Raw genomic sequence first — 25,543 nt, forward strand, 5'->3', positions numbered from 1 at the left:
GCAATATTGTTTGAGAATAAGAAACAATGTATGCCATTTTTGTCCAAATTGAAACCAATGTCTAAAAATGCATGGACATCGCAAATTTTGATTTGGTTAGGCACCGCCGAAACGCTTGTTGCTTGGACCATTCGGTGACAAAAGGGGACACCTGGAACCGCCAGTTCATACAACCCCATTCCGTAAAATGTAAGGGTAACAAACTCAGTGTTTTCGCCGAAAGGCAAAGTATATTTCTTCTAACTTTACAAGATACAAATTTAAACATTGTCTTGAATAAATCAAAAAATATTTGTACCACGCTGCACAACTAATCTCGACAAGTCTCTTTTTGACATGTTCCTTGCAAATAACGCAGGAGAACGCCATTCTTTACCAAACCATAAATTTACTATGAATACAATATGGCGTGATACATTGTTATATAATTGGGAAGCATTAACATAAATTTTTCTTACATGAAGGTTATAGCTAAGACCATCTACAAACTGAAAACAAGCCAGAATTCAAGTGAATGAATTTAATCAAGCCTTTCACTCTTTACGTCATGTCACTGTGGTCCCAAGTTTTCAGTCCGTGGATCCAAACCTTAACTATAACCATTCAAGTTCAAAAGCTACCGAGCTGTACGTTCCATCGTTACTGTTCGTGCGGTACATTGGTACCAACGTGTTGGTTTGACGTCAACATTCAAATGAAACCTACTAGGCAGTACTTTCTTTCAGCACTGTTTATTACGCTGTACAAGGTGGTGGCATTTTTTGAGGTTGGATGAAATCGTGCAGTTAAATCAATCATATTCAAAAACTATTTTGCAGAAATTTCCACCCGCACTAATTTTTTCTGTACCGAAAACTTTTAAGTCTGTTCATGAAATCTTATCGTGCCACCTTAACAGAAATTGAGCAACACTTTCCTTTGATTCTATTTTTTTGTTTCTTTACAAAATTAACAATCAAATTGGGCTTCTTACCCACATTTGATGTTATCGGGCAGTACTTTCTTTCAGCACTGTTTATTAATCTGTACAAGGTGGTGACATCTTTTCAGTCTGGATGAAATCGTGAGGTTTAATCAATTATATACAAAAACTAGTCTGCCGCACTTTTGGCTTGTACTGTTTGTTGTGTCACACAAGGCGGTCACAACCTTTCTGCCTGTTGATAAAATCTTGTGGTTACCTTTAAAAAATGACCAACAAGCTGTTTGTCTAAAATTTCTTTACAAAAATCAAATTGGGCTTCTTACCCACATTTGAAATTGTGTGCTTTTCGTGGCGAGAGAAAACGGTGATCCACGTTGCTACCCTCAATGGTAAGAACATTAAAATAACATTAGCTAAACAATTATAAATCTATGGAAACTTTTATACAAAATAAAAAGCGAAAAAGACTAAACTTGGACAACCACGTTTCAGTGATTTCACGTTGTCAACAATTAGCAAGAACGTTGATCAGTATTACCGTGACCCTATAAAGATGTCACCATAACAACAACCGGTACAATATCACAAGGCAATGGTCGATCCTATGATGACATAAGGGGCCTTACCACTGGAGTATAAGTAAAAGATTAACCCCTAATATCAAAGAACAAATTCTCCTATCTTGTCCCTATGCTTTTCTTGTGAAAGTACTGCAGGGGAAAAGTTATAAGATTGATCCTTTTAGCCCTAACAATGATCAGCATCAAATTTCTCTTTGTAATATCAATGCTTATTCAATCCCTGAGGTAATGAGAATTAAGGATATGATCAGTCAAGGTGAATTTTCTTGACATTTTTATAACTTCTCCCCAGAACTTTTATAAGAAAAGTATGGGGAGAAGATAGGAGAATTTGTTCTTTGATATTAGGGGTTAAAGGATTAACGACGTGTTTGCCTTTCGCATTGCTAAACACTCAGGTTCCTTTTACTATCGCTCCTTCCTTTGACTGATCAGTGTAAAATGATATTCTAAGAACTAAAGGTCCCTGTTCACAGAATCTTTGATTCCACGTAAAAGTAACAAGAGTCACGCTGATCTCGTATTCTCTTATCCTGAGCTTGGGTGTCCTGTGGTCTATGCAGTGACACATGCTGCAGAGAAAGAAAACAAAGAAGCAGACAAATTGCCATCTTATCTGACACCAACATGGCGTCCATATGAAGCCGCCAAAACCTATCAACATTTCACGTATTTAAGTAAGTACATGTGGTAACCTGAGATACTTCTAAGCTTTTCTCTTTCACAGAGTTTCAATAGAAAGGCCTACGTGTACTCTGTCCTTGTTGCTTTCTTTTCCGAATGAGCAACACACGAAGCAACAATTCCCTGATAAACTGTTGAATATTTGTGGCAAAACAACTGAGTTCAATGACTCAATAAGAAGTTAAATACGACTAAAAATAGGAAAGAAAACTTGATTGACTCTTAATTTGCAAAACGTGTTCCTAATTGTATCAAGCCCTCACTTCAGACTAATCTGTGTACTTTTTGACAATAAGCCAAGCACACATTTGGAATCAAGCAAAAGTGCAAGGGTACTGTGGACTGACCCTTCGAGTGGGCGGGCATGAAAGTGTATAAAAACACTTAAAATGTCACAGAAGAGAAATCTGCTTTCTGGGAATTCAATTCTTTCAGTCAACTTTAGCAGCATACGGATCACAGTAACAAAGCTGAAAGCAAATAAATTCTAGTTTGTACTAGTTATTAGTTAGTAGAATTCTCCCTTTTCCCAAACAAGAGGAAAATTAATTCAGTTGTTGCTTTTAGGGCTGACTTCAAACATAGAGCTTATAAAGCAGATAAAACCATACATTGTAATGCCAGTTTAGGTAACAGGGCAGCAGACTGAGAAACGCGAGGACGGCACAATTTTTTTGTGACAGCCAATCCCTCTGGTTTAAATTACTTTCCTCTCGATGTGCTCGTGTCATAAAAAAAAGAGGCAAACGGCTTAAACAGAAGATTACCTGAAATGCATAAATAATTTATAGCTGTCACTCTAGTCACACAGGGACATTTTACTGTCTTCTTTCCTCTGCTGTCGTGTTACATACGACACAACGGTTATTTGAGAACACGAAAAGTAAGTAGAAAGCCGGGGAGCTGTCTCTTTTGTGATATTCTCGATTGTCCTCAAATTCCCATCTAGTCTTATGGCAATATAATGCATGATTTTACCTTTATTGCTACTGAAATCCCTGCTAGCCTGCATGTAAATTTCTCCAATTTCCTTTGCTTTTCCGCGTAAAGCAAAAGAAAATAAGACGTCTGCTAGTAGGCTATTGCCTGCTTTTTGTTATGGCATACATGAAGATTCTTTTGCTTACATTTGCATTGTTATCTCTGCTTTCGTCGTACTCATGTGCAGACAGGCCCACAGTCTTGTTTCCCGGCAGCAAATGGACAGGTCAAATGGCCACCAACGTTTAGCCAGCTTTTTGTTACGACATGCGTGAAGATTCCTGTGCTGATATTTGCATTGACATCTCTGCTTTCGTCGTACCCATGTGCAGACAGGCCCACAGTCTTGTTTCAGCAAATGGACAGGTCAAATGGCCACCAACGTTTAGCACCGCTAACCACAGTTGGGGTGAATAGGTACATTTTCAGAACTTACTGTCTTCCAGAACTCAAATTTTAGCTGACGAACTGTCTTCCACTCCATAAAAGCTGACAGTTAGATCAATTAAGGAAAGTGATTTGGATTTTACCACAAGTTTACTTAAGTCGTATCCACGGCTGCCTTGGGTTACACGTTGGTCGTTAAGTCGTAATCTCAGTGTGGTTAGCGACTCACTTCTCATTAAAATGTCCCAAAATTTGGGTAAAAAGTAATCACCTCCTTCACCGTAGATGTTTAATGTTAGATTGAGTGTAGATAAAGACTTGTTCCATGCCAAAACATCACCCAAACCAAGTTCCCAGTCATCACTTATGTCGCTGTAGATGCTTATTGTCAGAGTGAGTGTACTAAATGGGGTCGAAAAGAAAACTAACAGCACGCTTTCACAGCTGAAGGTGCAGTAGCTGTTAATCGTAAGAGTGAATGCATTCAATGAAGTGTTAACCAAATTCCATAGTCCGGGTTCAGTGAAACGTTCGCTGTTGCTGTACTTGTTAATGATCACAGTTAGTGCCTTCAATGATCTGCTTTTGCGCAAACCCTTAACAACGTTGTATGCTAAGGAAACACCGGAATCATCGTAGTCGTTAATTTTCAGAGTGAGTTGATTCAATGACGTGTTTTTCTGCAAATTGGAAAGCAGCATAGTTACCTCGTTATGATGGACAACATCGAATGTGTCTACCGTCAGAATAAGTGCATTTAATGATGTGTTTTCCATCAAAGCATGAGGCAAATCAAGATCGTGATTGTGATTGAAGCAGAACATTGCAACACTGAGCTTTTCCTGTCTGGTATTTCTTAGTTGGGAAATGAGCGTTGGCAGTGACGTAAGATCGTCAACATAGACATCAGGATCATCACTGGATTCATCTGGGTGTAAATGCACATCGTGTACGTTAAGGGTAACAGCTGGGTTCTTGTCTAAAATTTCCTGAAAGATATTCTTTTCCTCCTTAGGCATGTTGCCCCAAATGTTGACACTTACAGAGGACACCGTTTTGTTTCGATTGACATATCTTGCTGTGCAACTAGCAATACCACCGGTTAATTTTCCATGTACATTCAAAGTCAGACAAGACAGTGGGGCACCCATCAAGGTTTCATAAAACGCTTCTGCACCTTCACAACTCAGCTCACCCCAAAGGTTGACTGTTAAGTGTTGTTCTGGAAGTAACCCTTTGTCCACCTCAACTGGAAGAAAATGAGCCACCTGATTAGCCGTCACTTGGCAGAAGATTTCTGGATGAAAAGCCAAAGAAACTTGTGATTTCTTAGCTGTCTGTAGATTTTCCACTGTAGCCTGCCAGTTGTCCGGGGGCTCTCCGAAAACAGATACCCTTAACTCATTTAGAGAACAATTTTCCACCAGACCTCTTTGTATTAAATTAGCACCACAGAAGCTCAGTCTTCCTTCAACACATAAATAAAGAGACTTCAAAACGGGTTGTCCTTTGAGTCCTCTGCTAAGAGCAGTAGCCAATAAATCTTGCATATCTCCACAAATGGTGAGGGACAGAGAGGCCAGTGATTTGTTTGATAAAAGCTTTTCTAACGCTTGAATAGCAGTCTTACTCATTAAGCCACAAATCCTGAGAACAACAGATGTCAGTGGTGTATCGGCAGATAATCCTTTTTCAAGAGCTGCAGCCCAAGCGTCACGCCATTCTCTTGACAATGTGAACGTCACTTTTGTTAAGCTCTTGCTTGCAGCCAAACGCTTACCAATGATGACAGCTACGTCACAAGGGATACTCTGCTGCACCGCAAGGCTCAATGCCGATAAACAATTACTTGCTGACAACCTTTCAAATAGAACATCTGCTTTTTCTTCAGTAAGTTTAGTTAAAGAAATGTTCAGTGTCCTAAGCTGTGAGCAAGATTCCATGGCATCTCCAATGATGACAGGAGAAAGTTCTTGCACAAACGGTTCATTGACAGGACATTCAGACAAGTTAAGTGTGACAGGCTTCTGTATATTTGAAAACTTTTTACAGGCCCCTAACACACGGGCAAAGGCATGGCCAGTGAGATGACCAACGCGATCAGCGGCAGTAACCTTAACATGTGTGTCCAACGGAAAAGGTACGAAGGAAAAAAGAGCACCCGCCATTTGTTCAGCTTTTCCACATTCACTGAAGCTTTCAACAAAGTAATTTGCTGCCGCCATACTGCATCCATGCCAGTCCCAGTCACCCGAGCTACGCAGCTTTTCACCAATCTGACTAAATAGTATATCTGCTTCCTCACCTAGCATCCCAGCTACAAATAGAAACACCTGTGGATATTTTTCTACCAAAGAATTAAAGTCTAAATGCTCAAATACATTAAACTTGTTCCTTCGTAACTTGTGCGTGATATATAATGCAGCCAGGTGCTCTTGGAACGTTTTGTGAAGAAAGCAGTATTCATGTTGTGGATTCAACTTTTTCAAACTTTCTTCCTTGTAAAGAAGACCGAGTCCACGAGCCACCAATTTGTCATTTCTCTTTTCCAATTCTTTCAATTCATCTTCACGAAAACTATGGCGATCGTTCAGGAGGCATTTCCAAGCCAGCTTTCCAAGTGCAAGGAGCTCCTTTTTAAATTGCTTCTCTAAATCTCTGTCGTCTTCACAGAGTTTAAGATTGTGTTTTGCACTATATCTTCTCAATAGACACCGGACAATGATTTGGTAAAGCTCAGTACGGGAAGACGGCAATTTTCCTTCATAGTCTTGGTAAATAACGCACAGGAGAAGTAGATTTAATGGATTATTTCGGAGGGCATGTAATGATGTGTTCTCTTTGATTTCTTCAATGAGCCTTTCACCCTTCAATGAATGCTCAGGACCAACATTCTTAAAATGTTTTCTGATATACTCAAAAGCATCGCTTTCAGTGAATCCTTCGATCTGTAAAAAAATGTCAAAAACAAACTTCTTTCTCACGTCAATTCCTCTCTCTTGTCGAGATGTGGCCAGGACATAACAAAATGGTAGTATCCTTCTGTGAAGAAGTTCATCCACATGATGCTTTGATTTTTCGGGAAGTTCGTCAAGACCGTCCAAAATAATTAAAATTCTGTCCTGGTTATGGATGTCCCTCAAGAAATCCAGCAGCTTTTCTCTGGTATTTTCCTCAATATCCTTTGGCAGAAGTTGTTCGATGATGGTATCTAGGATATCTCCATCGATGTCTCTGCATTTTAACAGCAGCACAAACTCAAAATTGGGAAAGGTAAACGCTGTGTCGGTGTATTGCTTTGCCCAATCGTAAGCAAGTTTGAGACAAAAAGTTGTTTTGCCAATCCCGGGGCTTCCCTCAACAAGCGTCATGACATCCTCACCTTTCGTAGGAGCCTCAAAGATGTCATACATGTTCACCTCACCACCTTCTGCCTGAACGCCTGCTTTTGGTCTTGAAACAATTTTCAATCTTGTGTAGACGTTTTCAAGAGGTAGCTGAATGGTGTTGTCCCAAAGAAGCGGCCTCAGCTGAGCCCGTCTATTGTACTCTGCTCTGAGCAACTTCATAACATCTGAGTTGTCAGTACCTGCTGAGGAAAAAAAATCAGTGGCAATTATAGCGCCCAGGGCCCAGTTGCTCGAAGCATGGTTAGCGCTAACCCGGGTTAAATGCCATGACAACCTATAGGTTTTAATACCTCTTAACCAATGGTTAGCGCTAACCATGCTTCGAGCAACTCAGCCCTGAAAGCTGGCAGTTAACGTCTCGTTAAGCTGAAATTATTCAAAAACCTGAAATCAGAGATGTTGCACTCCCGTAGCCTATCGACCAACCAACACCACCCCCCCCCCCCCTAACACATGTAATTTTGGTCCACAATGAATGGCATAGAAAATGCAAAGAGCTTAATATTTGCTTTATTAAATTAGGTGTATTCTTATGTAATGGAATACCAGGATTTTAAGATGAAAGAAAAGTTTAGGGGTGCCTGTCAAAAATGACAGAGCAACATTTTGAAAGTATTAGTTTTGACAAAAAATTAGCTAGCACAATATAGCAAGGACTCTTGAAACTAATCACCATGATAGCAATCCGCAGACGGTAAAATTCTAGAAATCTACAAACTACAACAATTGTAGGAAATGACATGAACTGAATCACTGAACTGGAATACACTTTCTTCACTCCCAAATTACTTTCGATAGCACTTTCATAGTTTCAAATACTTGCCTTAAGAAATTAAACACATGCCTGTAGGAATTACCTGTAAGACCTTTACTAGTTGACAGTTTACGCTGCTTTGGAGCTGAAGTGCATGTCGTGCTTGGAGAGCATGTCGTGCTTAGAGATAATGGTCTTTTTCCCTTTGCTGTATCTTGCTTTTTAGATGAACCTGGATGAAAAAAAAACGTATTGATTTCTCTCACCCCTACCAAAGACATTAACTCTTTAGCTCTTTAGGGCTATTTGAATACAAAACGAAAACTGGGAGTGACCACACAGGACAGCCTGCACTGTTTGCAGTGTCTTGAAATATTACTGGTCGCGAGATCAAAGGGACAAACAGCAGAACAATGCTTCAAGCCCTAAAAACAATCCAGCAGCAGATTATCAGGGTCCAGGGGAAATAGAGTTTTAGGGCAGGTACAGGCTTACTAATCAGAGATTACTACAACAATAATAACTCTACCGAGTTTTATAATATGTAACAATGAGGGTGATTTCCGAGACTGACACTCAACTCCCTGTAAAATGTGTCATCCTTACTAAAGGTCTGCTTGTTCCATAAATTAAAACGCCCAAAAATTCTCGGACAATCCTGAAATACACAGAGCGTACCAAAACATGGCGCATGTGAGTTTACTCCAAGAGAGAAAGTGTACAACAAAATAAGAAGTTAAAGAAAGAGACAAAAGAACTACGTGAAGAATGTACAAAAAAATTTCCAACTTTCTCAACTAAAAAATCCACTGTAACCAAAGTTAATTGCCAAAGCACTATTTGATTGATTGATTCATTGATTGATTGTCATGGCGACTAATATTGCTACCCTTCTTCACGATCGATCTACTCATAGATACTAGCACACATTTGTCACATATTATTTTAAGAATTAACATGGTCCACAGCATCTGACATTACTTATCTCATAAACAAAAAGGCTGAACCCAAGCGTCAAGCATAACATTTTACACACTACTAAAAATGTTCCTATAAACCCCTCCTCAATTACAACTTGCAAATTACTGTACCACACAAGGAAGTGAAAACAGTGCAATGTCACCATAAACTATGACCTGATAAGAAGACCACAGATTGGGCGTTTTCCTTTTGATAAAAATCATTTCAATCTTGAAACATTTGAGACATTTTACTACGAAGTTTCCTTGTATAACATACCCGCCAGGCAAAAAGTTTCATTCCCAAGTCTCGTACAGCTGTACCTCAACAGAAAATAAAAAATGCTTACCTTCCTGAATACAATTATTTCTCAATCTGCTATATTATCCAGAAAAATACAGCCCTCAAAGCCAAAGCTGTCTGATCTTTAAAGTTTTGTTCCAGAAATCCTGTGTTCCATACACACAGTGCTTAATAACACCTACATTGTAGAATATTCAGTTTCCTTTTTTAAGTTGAATTGAAAATGCGCACTGATCAAATTGTTCAATAATATTATGATCACTGTCCACATTACACAAAAATTTCACTTTTCAAATTAATAGGGTGCTAAAGCCCAGTTTAGGTCGTACAATCGGGAAGGACTTTGTTCTTGTTCACTTGTTCATCCTACCAGACATTTATCAAGATAATTATGCAATCATACCTTGTTGAACCTCCATAACAAGTGAAGGGTCCTTGTTGGCCTCAACGATTACCATGTGCCTTCGATCCTCCTCACTGGCATTGGCCCCTGGAGAAAAAAACTATATATAGAAACATAGGTCCAACCAGCTTTTTTTTCTTCTTCCAGGGGCACCCAACGGACCGTTTCGGTAAATTACATGTGCGGAAGGCCCTTAATCCCCTACAATTTTCTAAAGGGAGTTTTCCCCACGAACTTTCGTGATATGGGAAATTTAAGGCCTAGTGTTTTCGGATTGAAGACAATGTTGTTTCGGGTACCGAAAAAAGGTCAGCTAAGATTTTTGGAAAGGAAATAAGACCTAAGGTTTTCGCGAAATGGACAAAAATGCCCTACCAATTTCGAAAAGACTCAAGTTCCCCTAGAATGACCGAACAGATAAAAATATTATAGCGCTGCCTAAAATGAACCTATAGAGCTTTAAAGCCACTCCAGATCGCCTAAAATAACGTTTCAAAGGATCTGAGAGAAAATTGTCTTTGGGTGCCCCTGTTCTTCTTCCAGCAGCATCACTCAAACTGAGAAGTACCTTATCAGTGCCACTACCTCAGTGGAAAAACACCTACACATCCATTAACAATGGAATCTATTTTGTAACTGTCATAATTTGGACACAGCTGGTATCAATTTACAGGTACACTGTTTTACTGTTGTGATCCTAACTTATGCTGCTTGGAAACCAGAAATCTTGTGGTACATGATAGACTTCTTACTAAATGCAGCTAAAGGAAACGATGGTTTCTTCTTGAACTGGGCCAATTACTTTTGAAAAAAATAAATAAATAAAAACAGCGAACATCCAATTAAATATTAAACACCATGTACTAATCACAGTTACGTAATGGTTCCAGGACAATGAAGAATCATTTCAAAAGGAGAAACTTACTTTGTGTAATGTTCAGCATCCTTTCTACAAGTCTGCCACACTGTTCCTCCCAACTGTATTTCTGTGCATATTTCCCACAAAGATCTTTGGTCTCTCCAAGCCGTACATCCCTGTCTTTTTCACAAACAGCCCTGATTGCCTTGGCCCACTCTTTGGGATCTTCTGAATTCACGACACTGTAAGAACCATACAGCACATTCTTTAAAGCTTCTCCAAGACCCGAGTTACCACTGACAAGCACAGGAAGACCAGCAGACAAAGCTTCCAGAGCAGCCAGCCCAAAGCCTTCAGTTCTTGAGGGCATAATAGCAAGATCTGCCTCGGAAAACTGTTGAGCTAGCTGCTCTCTTTCCTTAAAGCTACGCACAGTTAGTTGAGTAGGAGCAATGCCTTCCTTGAGTAACATTCCTCTGACTTTTTCTTCTTCTCCACTTGGTGCACCAACAAACACAAGTTTGTAGGGTTGTGACACATCTTTCAGCTCAGCAATTGCCCTGGCAGCAATATCATACCCCTTCAGCTGAAAGTCTTCGTTATCCCCACGCCCAAACACTAAAACACGAAATGTTCTTCTTTCTTCAGTGGCTTGCTTAACGTCAGCAAACTCAGAGAAGACCCCTGGGGTGAGATTGAGAACATCTTGGTCCTTTCCACAGGAACGGAGGTAACAGGAGAAAGTTTCAGCCAGCTTGGGTCCAACTGCTACGACTTGATCAGCTAATTCACAGAGTTTGACCTCTGCCTGGTGCTTTTTCTCACCTTTAGAAATGGGGTCTGCATAGCTTTTGAACATTCCAAGTTCTTCAGGATCGGTATGAACAACCTGAATCCATTTACAATGACCATGTAGACGTTTTATAAGGGACACTTGGCGACCAAGATGGACTCCATGGCCTATCACACAATCCATGACATGATCTTTTGGAATAGTGGCCAACCAGTCAATTGGATCATAACCAGGAATCTCCTCTGCTTCAATAAGATGGACATTGTGACTAGCAGCGACCCTTTTATCCTCTTCACTACACTGAGGGAGATACATACTGACCTCCACATTGTGGTGTTTTGCTAACTGGATGGCAAGCTCTCTGTTAATGGTTGACAAGCCTCCTTTTGTAGACCTCCATTCACTACTCAACAGAGTAACTTTCAGTGTCCTGTTGGAAGCCAAAGTTGACCCACTGTCTAGGCCTTCCTGTGATGTAGAGGCTGACGTGCTAGGCAAGGAGGAATCCTAAAACCAATGTGTAATTGATTTAATGAAGGAAACTCAACATGCTAATGTGCTAAAACCAGGCAGTTATCAGACGTCATCGCCACCATGAGTCAAATCTATATAGCTTGCCACATTTTAGAGGGGTACATTGAATTTAAAGAGGCTGCCTAATGGATCATTTAAGTTGAATGTACCTGTTCAGTAGTTCGAAGGGTTTATTCACAATCGTCCTGCAATTACCTTGATGACAAACTAGAAAGTAAGACGTTTTTAGTGGGATCCATGTCATCCCAAACTTTCATAACATGGAAAAACCAATTCCTTTAATACATGGTCAGAAGAACAAATATATTCTTTATAGTGTAGACTAAAAATAAGAAGCCTTCTTCCCTTGTGTCTCAGATAAAATTGGACACAACTTTTAAAGCTGATCAAATGTCTTAGGTTTCACTAAGATCCTTTCAAAGGCCCAAAACTGCTACTGACCAGCAAAGCAGGTTACAGTATTATGAGTTAATAACTTTGTTCAGTCTCTCGTATTGCTTTATTCAAAATTAGTTTCGACCGTAAGGTTAGCTCAGTCTGAGGAGGGTGAACACCTGCCATGGGATAAGCTATTGTTTGGGGGATTAAGCAACTTAAAGGCATACGGTTAGGTTAGTTTGGGGAGGGTAAACACCTGCCCTGGGGTTAGCTATTGTTTGGGAGATTGAGCTTCGCATAGGGATAAGGTTATCTTAGTCTGGGGAGGGTGAACACCTACTCTGGGATTAGCTATTGTTTGGGGGATTGGGCACCTAATCGGATGAAAACCTTCCCTAGGGTTAGCTATTGTTTGGGGGATTGAGCATCCCATAGGGGTAACGTTAGCTTAGTTTGGGCAGGGTGAACACCTACCCTGGTATTCACTATTGTTTGCAGGATCAGGCACCTCATAGGAGTAAGGTTAGCTTAGTTTGGGAAGGGTAAAAAACCTACCCTAGGAATAGCTATTGTTTGGGGGGGGGGGGGGGGCTGGGGGAGGGATTGGGCACCTCATAGCAGTAAAGTTAACTTAGTTTGGGAAGGGTGAACATTTGCCCTGGGGTTAGCTATTGTTTGGGGAATTGAGCATCAAATAGGGGTGACCTTAGCTTAGTCTGGGAAGGGTGAACACCTACCCCGGGATTAGCTATTGTTTAGAAGATTCGGCACCTCATAGGAGTAAGGCTAGCTTAGTTTGACGAGGATGACGCTTGCCCTGGGGTTAGCTATTGTTTGGGGGATTGTACATCGCATAGGGGTTATGTTAGCTTAGTTTGGGGAGGGTGAAAAACTACCCTGGGATTAGCCATTGTTTGGAAAATTGTGCATCGCATAGGGGTAGGGTAAGCTTTGTCTGGAAAGGGTAAGCACCTACTCTGCGATTAGCTGTTGTTTGGAGGATTCGGTATCTTATAGGGGTACGGTTAGCTTAAATTGGAGAGGGTTAACACCTTCCATGGGATTAGCTATTGTTTGGGGGATTGGGCACCTCATAAAGGTAAGGTAAGCTTAGGCTGGGGAGGGTGAACACCTAGCCTGGGGTAAACTATTGTTTGGGGGATTTGGTTCCTCAGATGGGTAAGCTTGGCTTAGGTCTATGGAGAATAAAAACCTGCCTTGGGGTTAGCTATTGTTTGCAGGATTGGGTATCTCAAAGGATTAAGGTAAGCTTAGTCTAAAGAGGGTGAACACCAACCCTAAGGTTAGCTATTCTTTGGGGATTGGGCAGCTCATAGGGATAAGGGCAGCTTAGTTTGGGGAGGGTGATTGAGCTTTGCATAGGGATAAGGTTACCTTAGTCTGGGGAAGATGAATACCTACTCTGGGATTAGCTATTGTTTGGGGGATTGGGCACCTCAGAGGGGTAAGGTTAACTTTGTTTGGGGAGGGTCAACTCTTGCCCTGGGGTTAGCTATTTTTTGGGGATTGGGCACCTCATAGGAAAAAGGTTAGCTGAGTTTGGGGAGGGTGAACACCTACCCTGGGTATAGCTACTGTTTTGGGGATTGTGCACCTCATAGGGGTAATGTTCATTTAGTTTGCAGAGCATCAACTCCTGCCATGGGGTAAGCTATCGTTTGGGGAATTGGGCACTTGATAGGGGTAAGGTTGACTTAGTTTAGGGAGGGTGAACACCTACCTTGGGGTTGGCTATTGTTTGGGGATTGGGTACCTTATAGGAGTAATGTTAGCTTAGTGTGCGGAGGGTCAACATTACCTTGGGTATAGCTATTGTTTGGAGGTTTGGGAACCTGATAGGGGTAAGCTTAGTTTAGTTTGAGGAGAGTGAACAGCTGCCTCGGGGTGAGCCATTCTTTGGGGTATTGGGCAACTCATAGGGGAGGTTGAACACCTACCCTGGGGTTAGCTGTTGTTGGGGGAATTAAGCACCTCAGAGAGATAAGGTAAGCTTAGGCTGGGGAGGGGGAACAGCTTCACTGGGGTTAGCTATTTTTGGGGGGATTGGGCACCTGAGAGGGGTAAGCTAGCCTTAGTCTGGGGAGGGTGAAAACCTGTTTTGGAATTAGCTTTTTTTTGGAGGATTGGGCAGCTCATAGGGGTACGGTCAGCTTAGTTTGGGAAGTGTGAACACTTTCCCTGGGGTTAGCTATTGTTTGGGGATTTGGGCACCTCATAACAGTACAGTTAGCTTAGTTAGGTGAGGGTGGACAACTGTCCTGGGATTAGCTTAGCTTAATTTGATGGGGAGGGGGGTGAATAACTACCCTGGGGTTAGCTATTACTTGAGGGATTGGGCACCTCATAGGGGTAAGGTTACCTTATTGTGTGGAGGGTGAACACCTGCCCTTAATAAGCTATTATTTAAGGGATTGGGCAACTAATAGGGGTAAGAAGGTAAGGTTTGCTTAATCTGGAGAGGGTGGACACCTGCCCTAGGATAAGCTATCGTTTGGGGGATTGGGTACCTCATAGGGGGAAGGTTGGCTTTGTTTGAAGAGGGTGAACACCTGCCCTGGGGTTAGTTATTATTTGGGGAATTGGCCTCATAACAGGGCAAGGGATAACGTTAACATACTTTGGGGAAGGTGAATACCTACCCTGGGCTAAGGTATTGTTTGGAGGGATTGGGGACATTACAGGGGGAAAGTAACCTTAGTTTGGGAAGGGGGAACACCTACCCTGGGGGTAGGTATTGTTTGGGGAATTAGGCACATCACAGGGGTAGGGTTACCTTAGTTTGGGGATGGTGAACTCCTACCCTGGGGTAAGCTATTGTTTTGGGGGATTGTGCACATCACAGGGGTGAGGTTAGCTTAGTGGGGGGAGGGTAAACACCTACATGTACCCTGGGGATAGCTATTGTTTGGGGGGATCGGGTATCGCATAGAGGAAAGGGTAGCTTAGTTTGGGGAGGGTGAACACCTACCCTGGGGTTAGCTATTGTTTGGGGGATTGGGCACATCACAGGGGTAAGGTTAGTTTAGTTTTTGGGAGGGTGAACACCTCCCTGGGGTTAGCTCCTTTTTGGGGGATTAGACATTTCAAAGAAGTGTTCATGAATAGGTTAGTTTGGGGAGAGTGAATAGCTGCCCTGGGTAAGCTATTGTTTGTGGGATTGGGCACCTCTTAGGGGTAAGGTTATCTTAGTCTGGGGGGGGGGGGGTGGGGGTGAATACCTGCCCTGGGGTTAGCTATTGGTCAGGTGATTGCACACATCACAGGGTAATCCCGTACCCAGATCTCCCACGTCAGGCAGTGGGGAGTTCTGGTAAAGTTCGATTTGAGGCCCGGAATATGGGCCTGCCCATCATTCTTAATTCTGGTAACCAACCAGAAATGGCCTTGTATTGAACTTTACCAGATCTCACATTTCGACATTCCCGAACCGACTGAGATCACGAGATTAATCACAGGGGTGAGGTTAGTTTAGTGTGAGGAGGGTGAACACCTGCCCTTGGGGTAGTTATTGTTTGGGGGATTCGGCACCTCACAGATATAAGGCTAGCTTAGTTTGGGGAGGGTAAACACCTGCCTTGGGGTTACCTCCTGATAACCCTTCCTACTGATGTAAAGTGCGCAACAAAGTTCAATCGAAATAGCGACGCTGAATTCAAAATATGCAATCGGATTTCAGTACGGACGCGGAGAAAAGCTAAGTGAAAATCCCTCCAAATGTATTGCCAATGTAATCCGGATTCGAAAAACTAAAACTTCGTAATAGATTTGATTCGGTATCGAGTGTGAGCGATAAGATCGATTCACTTGGAGCAAACACAAACGCGGAAAATTACCGCAACGCTTAACGTATTTCTATTAATATTTACTTTGGATAAAACGAAAACAGCAACTTTAGCAAAAGTGAAAAGCCCCTTCCGATGTTTTAAAACGTTGAGAGAAGCCGTCGTTTGGACGTAGAAGTCGTAGAAAGGACCGTGCCATAGTGAAAACACCGGGAAGATTTCAGTCACGTGCTAGGCAACCAAATTCCTTCACGTGTATCAAGTTTCATTCCGCAACAACACAACGCGGAAAAAAAATTATAGTAAGTTAATTTACGGCGATTCTTGGTAGGAAATCTGGACTCTTGCAGTTTGTTATTCAGCCACAACGGGAGTAGTAGTGCCTTTTCACTTATGCCCAACTAGTTCCATTGTAATTCCTTCAAAAAGACCTGGAAGCGCTCTCTTCTTTCCTCGACTAGCATTCGAGCTTTCACTGACCTTTGCAGTTTGCGTTGCTTCGCGTATCGAAAGGAATTGTGCGAGTGAAGTTTAATGAATTGTTTTGCACGTGAAGCAAATAATTTTTGGCATTATCCGAAATATTATTACATTTACCAGTTCAATTCACGAGTTCGCTCACAGAGCGCTTTGATTATTTCCCTTGAGAGCGAGTGCGCTTCCGTGAAATTTATCACACCTAAAACCCGACAATTCGCTTATTGTCCTCGAAGAACATGAAAACAAAGCGAACAATAACCTATTCAAACCCAACCGCGTCCTGCCTTTCACCGCGGCTTAAGTCAACCGAAAAAAACCTAGGTGAAACCGAGGTTTTTATTGTGGTTAGACGAGGTTTTGCCTAGGTGAAACCGCACATCAAAACTGCGAATCGACCGAGGCAAATTCGCGGCAAATGGTCCCATAGTTTCGAGCGGTACTGTAGCTGTTGTTTCGGGTATTGGTCATTTGATAGGAGTATGAACAGGTTTGTTTAGGGAGAGTGAATAGGTGCACTGGGGTTAGCTACATTGCTGGTTTGGGGGGTCTTGCACCTCACAGGGGTATTAGGTTATAGCTTAGTCTGGGGAGTAATGGACACCTGCCCTGGGGTTAAGCTCTTCTAAACCAGAAGAACAATGCACACACACATAGTGTTTCTTGACTGTACAATATTCAAGATGAGCATTATCTGTCTCAGTTCAATTACTGCAGACTGAAAGTTACCTTAATTGTCAACCTGGACATCACAGGAAGCCTTCAGAAACAACCTTCAACTCTGATGCTAAATTAAAACTGCAAATAGAAATAAAAGCTTGTTTCAGTAGGGTGGTTGCATGTGATTCATGTTTGCTTGAGCAATATTGTTGTTTCAAATAGAAATCCCTATTAACAACACAAGGTTTCATTTTTTCCCCATGTACATGCACCGTACTAGCCACTGGATTAGCAGCACCTACATAGAATGTTTGAAATATGATGGATTTACAAGCAAACTACATATCCCTTCATGTGTATAATTCAATTAAAACAAAGTTATGCAAGAGCAGACTTAATGCAGCCATAACTTGTATTCATACTGAGCTTAATTGAAATTAATTTTAAAACCAGTTCGGACAACTACATGAGAGTGCATGGCATTGGAAACAGCTTCCCAAGAAAGGGAATTACATGGACCATAGTTTAGCTACATGTCAGAATATGGTGATTCATAGAAGCCAAGAGAGATGTTCTTAGACATAAGATGCACTCCTGAATAGCACTTATGTGAGATGGCATCATTAATAATTATTAATATTTTTCTTCTGTACACCAAAGCATTAGGCTTGGTAGTGATCTGAGCATCGTGTTTGTTTACTCATAGAGGAATATAGGAAAGGTTAAGGAATGTTATTTATTGATTTTTTGTTTAAAATGTGCAGTTCCAGAAAAAAATCCATACCCACCCCAAAGAAGGTGGTAATCAGAAATTCCTAGGGGGAGGGGAATCTTAAAAACCGAAATTTTAGAAACATTTAAGTATGGAGCTAAACTGGAATTTCCAGGGAGGGGAGGGGGAGATGCAAAACAAAAAAGCATCTGTGGTGGGGGGGGGGGGAGTACAGATATTTTCTGGAGCTGTACAATGCCTCGCTGATGCATTGCTTATGGATGCAAACATAACTCTGCCATCAAGAGAAACAGCACTTCTTGGCATCAGTTAACATGGATGACCTAGAACGTCTTTTGAAATCGCTTGCAAAGATTCGATGAACCAACACAGCAGTGAACACATATTTGAGGATTTGAGGTGATCCCTTTGAAGCTTCCTGTTTCATTTAATGCTCTGGTTCAAATTGTTAGAATCTATGAAGTAAGTCTGTACCAACAAAGTTTTGCTTTGTTCTGAAAGAAAAACCAGCAGGAAAGCCACCAGCTAAGCAAAAACCAATCCAAGAAAAGCATTTAGCAATTTGAAATCTTCCAAACATGATTCACATGCAACTGAAAAAAACTTGTGAAGATGCTGAAGAATCTGAATTGAAATTTTCGAGAACTGAAATGTGAAGAAATGGCATGAAACTTTAATCTATTAGAAACTTAAATTTCTCAAGGGAAATAGCTGAATCTGCTTTGAAGGCAAAAAGGTTCTCAGTTCTCTTTGAATACCCAAATCTTTTCTATCAGTCCAGCTTTAAATAATGGGTTAAATGATTCTTTACATGCTTAAAATCAACAGCAATTTTTCCATCACATATTTTTCACATAACAAAGTATGTCATCATGTTTATGTGCAAAGAAAATTCAGGTAGCGAGGTTCGACCATTGGTGATTCCCTTCCACCAAGCAGTGTAAGTAGGGAACATGAACTCATCATGGGCAACATCAAAAGTACTGGTGTTAATGTCGTTTTTGAGACCACCATTGATATAACTTTGAACTCAAAAGAAAGATTGAGTTAATTCAGTCATTGAATGACTCCATTTCACACATAAATACATCATACTTTTTGACTAAGCTTCGCTTCAGTCCGATTAATTTTGCTTCTTTCCTGCAGGAAAGCCAACAGCAAAAGTCAGTTGACTAGGGCTTTTTTCTCTTCGCAAAGCACTGGCAATATTGTCCTCAGTAAGAGTGATTGTACAGTCGAACCTGTATTAAGCGGTCACCCTTGGGGAATGGCTAAGTGACCGCTTAATACAGGTTGACCACTTAATACAGGTTGTACAAAATACAGGCCAGAACACGGTGAAAATGCCATTTTATATTACGTAGTAAACAGCTTATGCATAAAAGCGCTCAAAAATCACTTACTTGGTTAAAAGTAACTGCAACAATAACATGGTTTGAGAAAAATAGAACATAGAAAGGGAGTAACAAAACAGTAACGTCAAGTTGATGCGGCTGGTATTACAGCCGGTCGTTAGAAAAAGACATACTCCTAATCTTTTGAGTCTTGTCTTTTAAACCTATTTGTCCTGAGAAGAAAAATAATTAGATATCAATGTCTGTTGTTTAGGTTTCCGTAGTTTAATATCGCTAAGTATGTCATTCACTTTGCTTAACGAGAGGAAAGTTCCTGGTGTCCGTTAAAGTGGGATGACTTCTCATGCAACTGGCTTAAACAGAAATTAATGAAAGAAGAATTCGATCTGCAATGATGACAAGACTTTTGACCAGTAATGTTCGAGTAATGTATTCGGCGATTTAATGATTTGTGAAAATAAACAAGGTGTGCTATTGTACTTGTATGAACTACTGTAGCATTTGAATGGTTTCCTTTTACAAAGTGGCCGTTTAATACAGGTCAAGACAATAGAAACAGCTCGTCGGGACTTAGCAAAGGGTGACCGCGACCGCTTAATAGAGGTGACCGCTTAATGGAGGTCAAAATTACAGTAATTAAGGGAAGTAATTTTCGGGACTTTGACAACTGACCGCTTAATAGAGGGTGACCGTTAATACAGGGCCGCTTAATACAGGTTCGACTGTAGTCGAGTTTCCTAGAGTCATATCCAATCTGTCCTATATTTCAGACGTATACTAAACATGGACCCGGGTCTATGGACCACCCATGTGGACCCGGTCCATGGACCACCTCGTGGACCCGGTCCGATTGGACCACCCCTTCAATTTTATCAGGAAAATCATCTACATCATATCTCAAATTTACAATTCATAAATAAGGCAGAAACTTAATTTTACAGAAGTTATTTGGTATTGAAATCCCCAAATTTTCCATACAAAGTATTTTACGCTACATTTGCCCCATTGTCATATGATGGATTTTTCTGCGAAAAGGTGATGCGATGCCATGACGTTCTCAGGCCACAGTTTTTTTCCTTTTGATTCAATTTTCAAGATTAATGCACCTCAAATTCAAACTGTTCTTGCAAACCTGTACAGTCAAATTTCCTTGAGAAAATTGTGATGAGGATGAAGATTTTGGAATGACATCTGCACCTCCCTCCAAGTGGACACCATGATCTAAGCACACAACCCTCCCCAGCACACCTCACTCCTAAACAAAGCCATCATTTTCATACACACAAATGAATGGAAAACTGAAACAACCCTCAAATTTAATCATGCATGTTATCTCAAATATATAATTAACAAATACCATGAAACACAGCTGTGTTTTCTCTAGAGTGAGAAACGAAAAACAGTCTGGGGGAGGGGGTATGCTCCACTGTAAAAATTTAACGTTTGGCCCTTCTAAAATGTCAGGAAATGCATCTTAAACAGTCATGTGCAATTTATGTACTCACTATGAATAGCACAGATTTCTAGCATCAAAACTATCTTAGGTATAATAAATCTCCTGTATGAAACTCATCATCACATAACAAGATGAAATCAGTGGCTTCAAATTTCACACATGCCCTTTCTGTCTTAGCTTAACCAAGTAATCCCTCCCTTACAGCTGTACATACATCTCAAAATCAATTTAATCCATTGAAAATGAATCACGGGGAGTGCGAGGGTAATAATTCTAAAGATTTTATTACTATTGCAGTCAAAAAGCACTTCAACGTGTATCACTGTACAAGGTGGGGTGGCCCATGGACCCAGTCCACAGGGGTGGTCCATGGACTGGGTCCACGAGGTGGTCCATGGACCGGGTCCACATGGGTGGTCCATGGACCTGGGTCCATGTTTTGTATACAATATACGTCCCTATATTTCTCTACAGATTCCCATGAAACATCACCAGCAAGCCTTGTTTTGAAATTAAGAAAGAAAACATGGGCTATTGGAACAAAATGTTTCGTGAAAAAAAATGGATGCATGGGGAGGGGAAGGCTTATCTGATGGCTTGTATGAAAGGTGTTAAGGGTAGTTTTCTGTGCAGTGTGACTGATTTCAAAAACCAACAAAAACTTACCAAAAGTTGCTGCAGAGTATAGCATCACTGACATCTTGAACCCATGTAGAGCAACACTAGGACACTGGTGAGGTCTTTAAAATGTACATTAAAAAACCAAGAAGTTATAGAACACTGAAATTAACCACTAACTTTTACGTATGATGCATGAAGCTGGGATTTCATTGTCACATAATTTTGCATACATTTACAGGTGTGACTTCATGTGCCTAAATCAAACTAGAAAAACTATACGGACAGCTTAATTACCCTCTTATGTAAATTCAGACCCATTAATGCATGAAAAATTACATGACAGTGAAAATTCACCTTGAGTAAGGTTTACCCTAAAGGATTGGGACATCAGTCTTACGAATTAAGACCCCAGTTTATTACTTCAAATATTTCATTATGCATCCCAAATATAACCTACATGCAACTATGGACGATCAACAAGTCCAACATTTTGTATAAAGTACAGTAGGTTATTTTAGCAGCTGAATCAACCTACTGGAAGCATGCTCTATGAAGAAAACTTCAAAACAGTTACTCTATTGTTACTGTAATTTTTGACAGACCATAAGCTAATCTAATTGACAATCTTAGGACATCTTCACAAAAATCGTAGGAGATTATATCAATAAGTAAATGAGCCCTGAAAAAGATTTACCGACCGTAAACCATGACAAAAGTGTCTGTAATGATCACTCATCTTTCCTAGACGTATCTTTTCACTTAATACCTCATTTGCAAGCAAGGGCCCAGTTGTAAACAGTAAGTTAATGTAAGTTTAATGTAAGTTGTATATCAAGTTTTTCTAGATGACTGTATTTTCTGGACTGGGGGTTAATTATATAAAATCTCCACTGATCTCACAGTTGTTTTATATTAATTTATTATTTTGCCATTGGACCTGAGAGATTTAGACAACAAACAAACAAAGAAATAGGGTAAAATGACAACTTCAGCTTTACATGATGACATTAAATCAAACATGTTCCCGTAAAATACACAGACGCACATAAATTTGGAAACTTTCTTCGATGGATACCTACACGTAAGCTTAACTTTAAGATGACCGGAGAAAAAAACCGGTTGTTTTCACTCTCGATCGTCGGTCCTATCCTTAAATTAACTACAGTAATAGCCAGCAAGAGTTATAAGAGTTCACAAATAAATCAAGTTAGCTTCTAACAAGCAGATTGTACATGTCATGTGCGGTTTCTTCGGAACAGGGGTGTGTACGTTCTGCTAGATTTATGCTCGGTGTTTGTGGAAGAGGGTAAGTATGAACAGCGATACACAGAACTTGATCTTATTTTATCTCGACGTTGAGTTCCCATAAACTTCTCCCAAGCTTACCTTCTGGCATGCCGAAAATCTGCAGGGAAATTGAGTTACACGTAATGCACTTGTCATCGGCTTCCCCGAGGGGGGGGACCCCGGGCTGATATGGGGACTTTGCTAATTGTGTATTTCAAAGTTCTTGTATTTCCCCACCCGTGCGGGATTTGTTTCTTGCAAAGTCCCCAGTATTTGGCGAACCCAACTGGATTTGAAGATGCACTTCAGAACTTTATTTGGGTTCTTTAAACAGTCGGCAAACACTCGGACTTTGCATTCTGATGAAAACTGAACTTTAATTATTTTTTCTCGAATACTCCATAAGTTGCTATAAATCACTCCTCTTACTGTACATGCGCAGTATGGTGAAAATTTCAACTTTTCATTCAGTCCTGAATTCCCCAGAATCTGTTTTCAATCTATCCGAACTGATGAAGAACAAGGAAAAACACACTATCATGATGGTTCATTGCTGCTTCTAAACACAACTTCCTTAAGTTTCCTGAGTACTCTGAACAATTGCTGTGATGCTTCAGAAATTAACATTCTTGTGAATATTTAAAAAAAACAACTTTTTCTATCCTTAACAATTTAACAGACCGCTTCTATTATATCACTAACAAAAGACGACCTGTTGACCTTTAACAGTGACCTCTATAAACAATAATATATACACAGAGGAATTTTAAAGTTGCCTATGCCTACAAATACGTACAAATTTTTGACGGATGGTCTGTTTGACAGACAAAAAACAATGGATTTTAAAACATACCTTCTTGTTCTCCTCTGCCATCTTGCCATCGATCGAGCGAACAAAAATCGTCCCCAATCTCATCTCAGTTAAACATAAGCGAAGTCCCCATATTTTCCCCGAGAGTAGGGCATTCAAAAATCTAAGTCCCCACATTTCCCCCACCACAAGGGAAGAAATTTGTTGCAAAGTCCCCATAAAGTCCCCGTATTTCCCCACATCAGCCCGGGGTCCCCCCCCTCGGGGAAGCCGATGACAAGTGCATAAACGCCAAAGCGATCACACTATTCCCAGCAGCCTACATATTGAGACCCTTGTGACTCGATGAAGTCAGCCCATGGTTACACGATTGATAACAGATAAGAAACAGCGAAAATTCAAAGATAAAAGATACAAAACAATCTAAAACTGCACCCTGATGAAGAGCTCTATGGCCTGCGCTCTCTGGACTTCCGCGTTGCTTCCAAGTATGGTAAAGGGCTTATTTCATTGGTCAAATAGTGTCACATGGTTCGTCATATGAAGCTGGAAGAACAAAATATTACGCTGGACAAGGAATCAACGATTAAGGACAAGGAAATAGACTTTTGAGGGCATCGGAAGAGAAAAACCCAAGTATAAAATCAAGAACACCCAACCTGGGTGACTTAATCCCCAGTCTCATCAATGAGTCGTTTGCTTTTGTATTTGTTTTTTTCTCTCCTTGGGCAGAAGCCTGTGATCTGGATACTAAGGGGCTATTTTCATGGAGGGAAATCCAAGCACTAGGAAGATCCTAGAAGGCAGATCACCGTAGCGCCATATGTTTTCTGTATTCAGTTTACATGCAAAAAGTTGTACTTGGCCCTAGCGATAGGATCTTGCCGGATAGCTGACGATTGAGCTGAGAGATAGAAAGATCCCAGCACCATGTAAACTAGATTCTCTTGAAAGATCCTAGTACTAGGGACAAAAGAGAACAAGCATGGCTGCAGCCGAGCGTTCAGCTGCTAAAGGCCGACAATTTTTCTTCTTTCCCTTGTCCACTTGGGAACCACTCCGACAGAAATTTCTGCATATGAAAGACAAGAAAAGTTGATCCGCCTTCTTGGATCTTCCTTGTGCTAGGATCCTCCTCCTTCCATATAAACAGTGCCTAAGCCTCGGAGTCAACCAGTCTTCAGGGGACCTTCGGACCACCCACAGTTTAATTATCCAATCTAAGAAGAGAAATGAAAGTTAAATTGTAATACATCATATCTTCTCGCTTAGAAAGTCATTCTAAAAATAAACTTTACTCGGGAAATTTTTTTTCAATCAAGGAATACAATACAACAGAGACAGACAGTCATTGGCTCCTGACCTGGGCTGTTGCCTTGCTGAAGAGCTATGCCGACGGTGGTTCAAGTTCCTGACAGGTCCAACAAGACCGGCCAGGCTTTGGGGAAAAATGGGATTAACTACGCCACCTTGTAAAAGAGCTCTGTTATACGGAAACCGCTACAATAAGGCTTCAAGAACAGACCTTGTCAATTTAAGCTCTAACCAACCAACCAACCGACAGGATGACTACTACCGGCCAAAGCCTTCTGAGGGACGCTATGAGCGTGAGTGAGAGTTTTCTGTGGTCCAAAGCAAAGCATGGAATGTGCGCACCATGCACGAAACAGGTTATTGGTGAGATAAAAAGGTAGCAGCTGAATATCATTTACCTGTGTACAGCCACCCTCACGACTCAGGAAAGCTCCATGTTACTGTGTAACTGTTATTTTTAATATTGAAGACAACAAAATTATTGCAGCATTTCCAACCATGTAAAAGTTGAGAACTTTAATTTAAAAATATGCAAAAATGTTTATGAGTTCAAACCATTTTACTTTTGACTCAGGATATGGGTGTAAGGTTCGATGAAATGCAATAGCTGCAGGACTCAGATAATTTTCCTCGGCGGTACTCGGCTTCCCTTGTGTACCCGAGTCATGTCTTCATACCACTATCAGCAGGTCTGTCTTTCAACCACTTGGAGGTCACATTGTGTTCATCCAATCAGTAGCCGATTTACCACTGGCCTCCATCTTTAATTTATTCCTGAGGGGAGGGGGCGGCTGTACACAGGCTAAACATCATTGGAATAAGTGAATTCCCATGTTCAAATGGCTCAGCCATGTTCTAAGAGTACCCCGTATGGTAACGCATACCGCAAAAACACTAAGGTGGACACCGCGAGAGAGAGAGAGAAAAAAAAAAGAAAGAAAAAGAAAGCCGTAGAAACCAAACCCAGAGATGCGAACAATATGCACTTGCCATCGGTTTTCCCAAGGTTGGTGAATCCCCGGGAAAGGCAAGGATTTCGTAATTGTGCATTTCAAAGTCCCTGTATTTCCCCAC

General features: G+C 40.9%; 2 protein-coding genes across 6 annotated transcripts in view; both read right to left on the reverse strand.

Annotated features, from left to right (window-relative positions):
• Positions 1-368: 368 nt before the first annotated feature.
• Positions 369-25,543, reverse strand: part of LOC146472197 (uncharacterized) — a 60,409-nt gene continuing 35,234 nt past the window's right edge. For 2 of the 4 annotated variants that reach the window (XM_085119578.1, XM_085119576.1), the window contains exon 10: positions 369-1,091. The gene's annotated coding sequence lies outside the window, so the exon portion shown is untranslated. Of the gene's footprint in view, positions 2,079-25,543 lie in introns of all 4 variants that reach the window. The other 2 variants (XM_085119580.1, XM_085119577.1) reach the window with 2 other exon arrangements.
• On the reverse strand, positions 3,384-22,477 carry LOC146472198 (uncharacterized). Of its 2 annotated transcripts, XM_085119592.1 has the most exons (7): positions 22,444-22,477; positions 21,103-21,176; positions 16,962-17,030; positions 10,314-11,547; positions 9,389-9,475; positions 7,826-7,954; positions 3,384-7,150 (listed from the first exon to the last, which is right to left on the reverse strand). In XM_085119592.1, the coding sequence occupies exons 3-7, from the start codon at positions 16,980-16,982 to the stop codon at positions 3,621-3,623; spliced, it is 5,001 nt and encodes a 1,666-aa protein (XP_084975718.1). In that variant the 5' UTR covers positions 16,983-17,030; positions 21,103-21,176; positions 22,444-22,477; the 3' UTR covers positions 3,384-3,620. The 2 variants fall into 2 exon arrangements, with proteins under 2 accessions (XP_084975718.1, XP_084975719.1); XM_085119593.1 differs by lacking the exons at positions 21,103-21,176; positions 22,444-22,477 and having other exon boundaries at positions 3,384-7,147; positions 16,962-17,397.

The sequence above is a fragment of the Pavona decussata genome, unplaced genomic scaffold (assembly GCF_977016875.1).
Source record: "Pavona decussata unplaced genomic scaffold, jaPavDecu1.1 SCAFFOLD_100, whole genome shotgun sequence".
In the NCBI taxonomy this organism is placed as follows: Eukaryota; Metazoa; Cnidaria; class Anthozoa; order Scleractinia; family Agariciidae; genus Pavona; species Pavona decussata.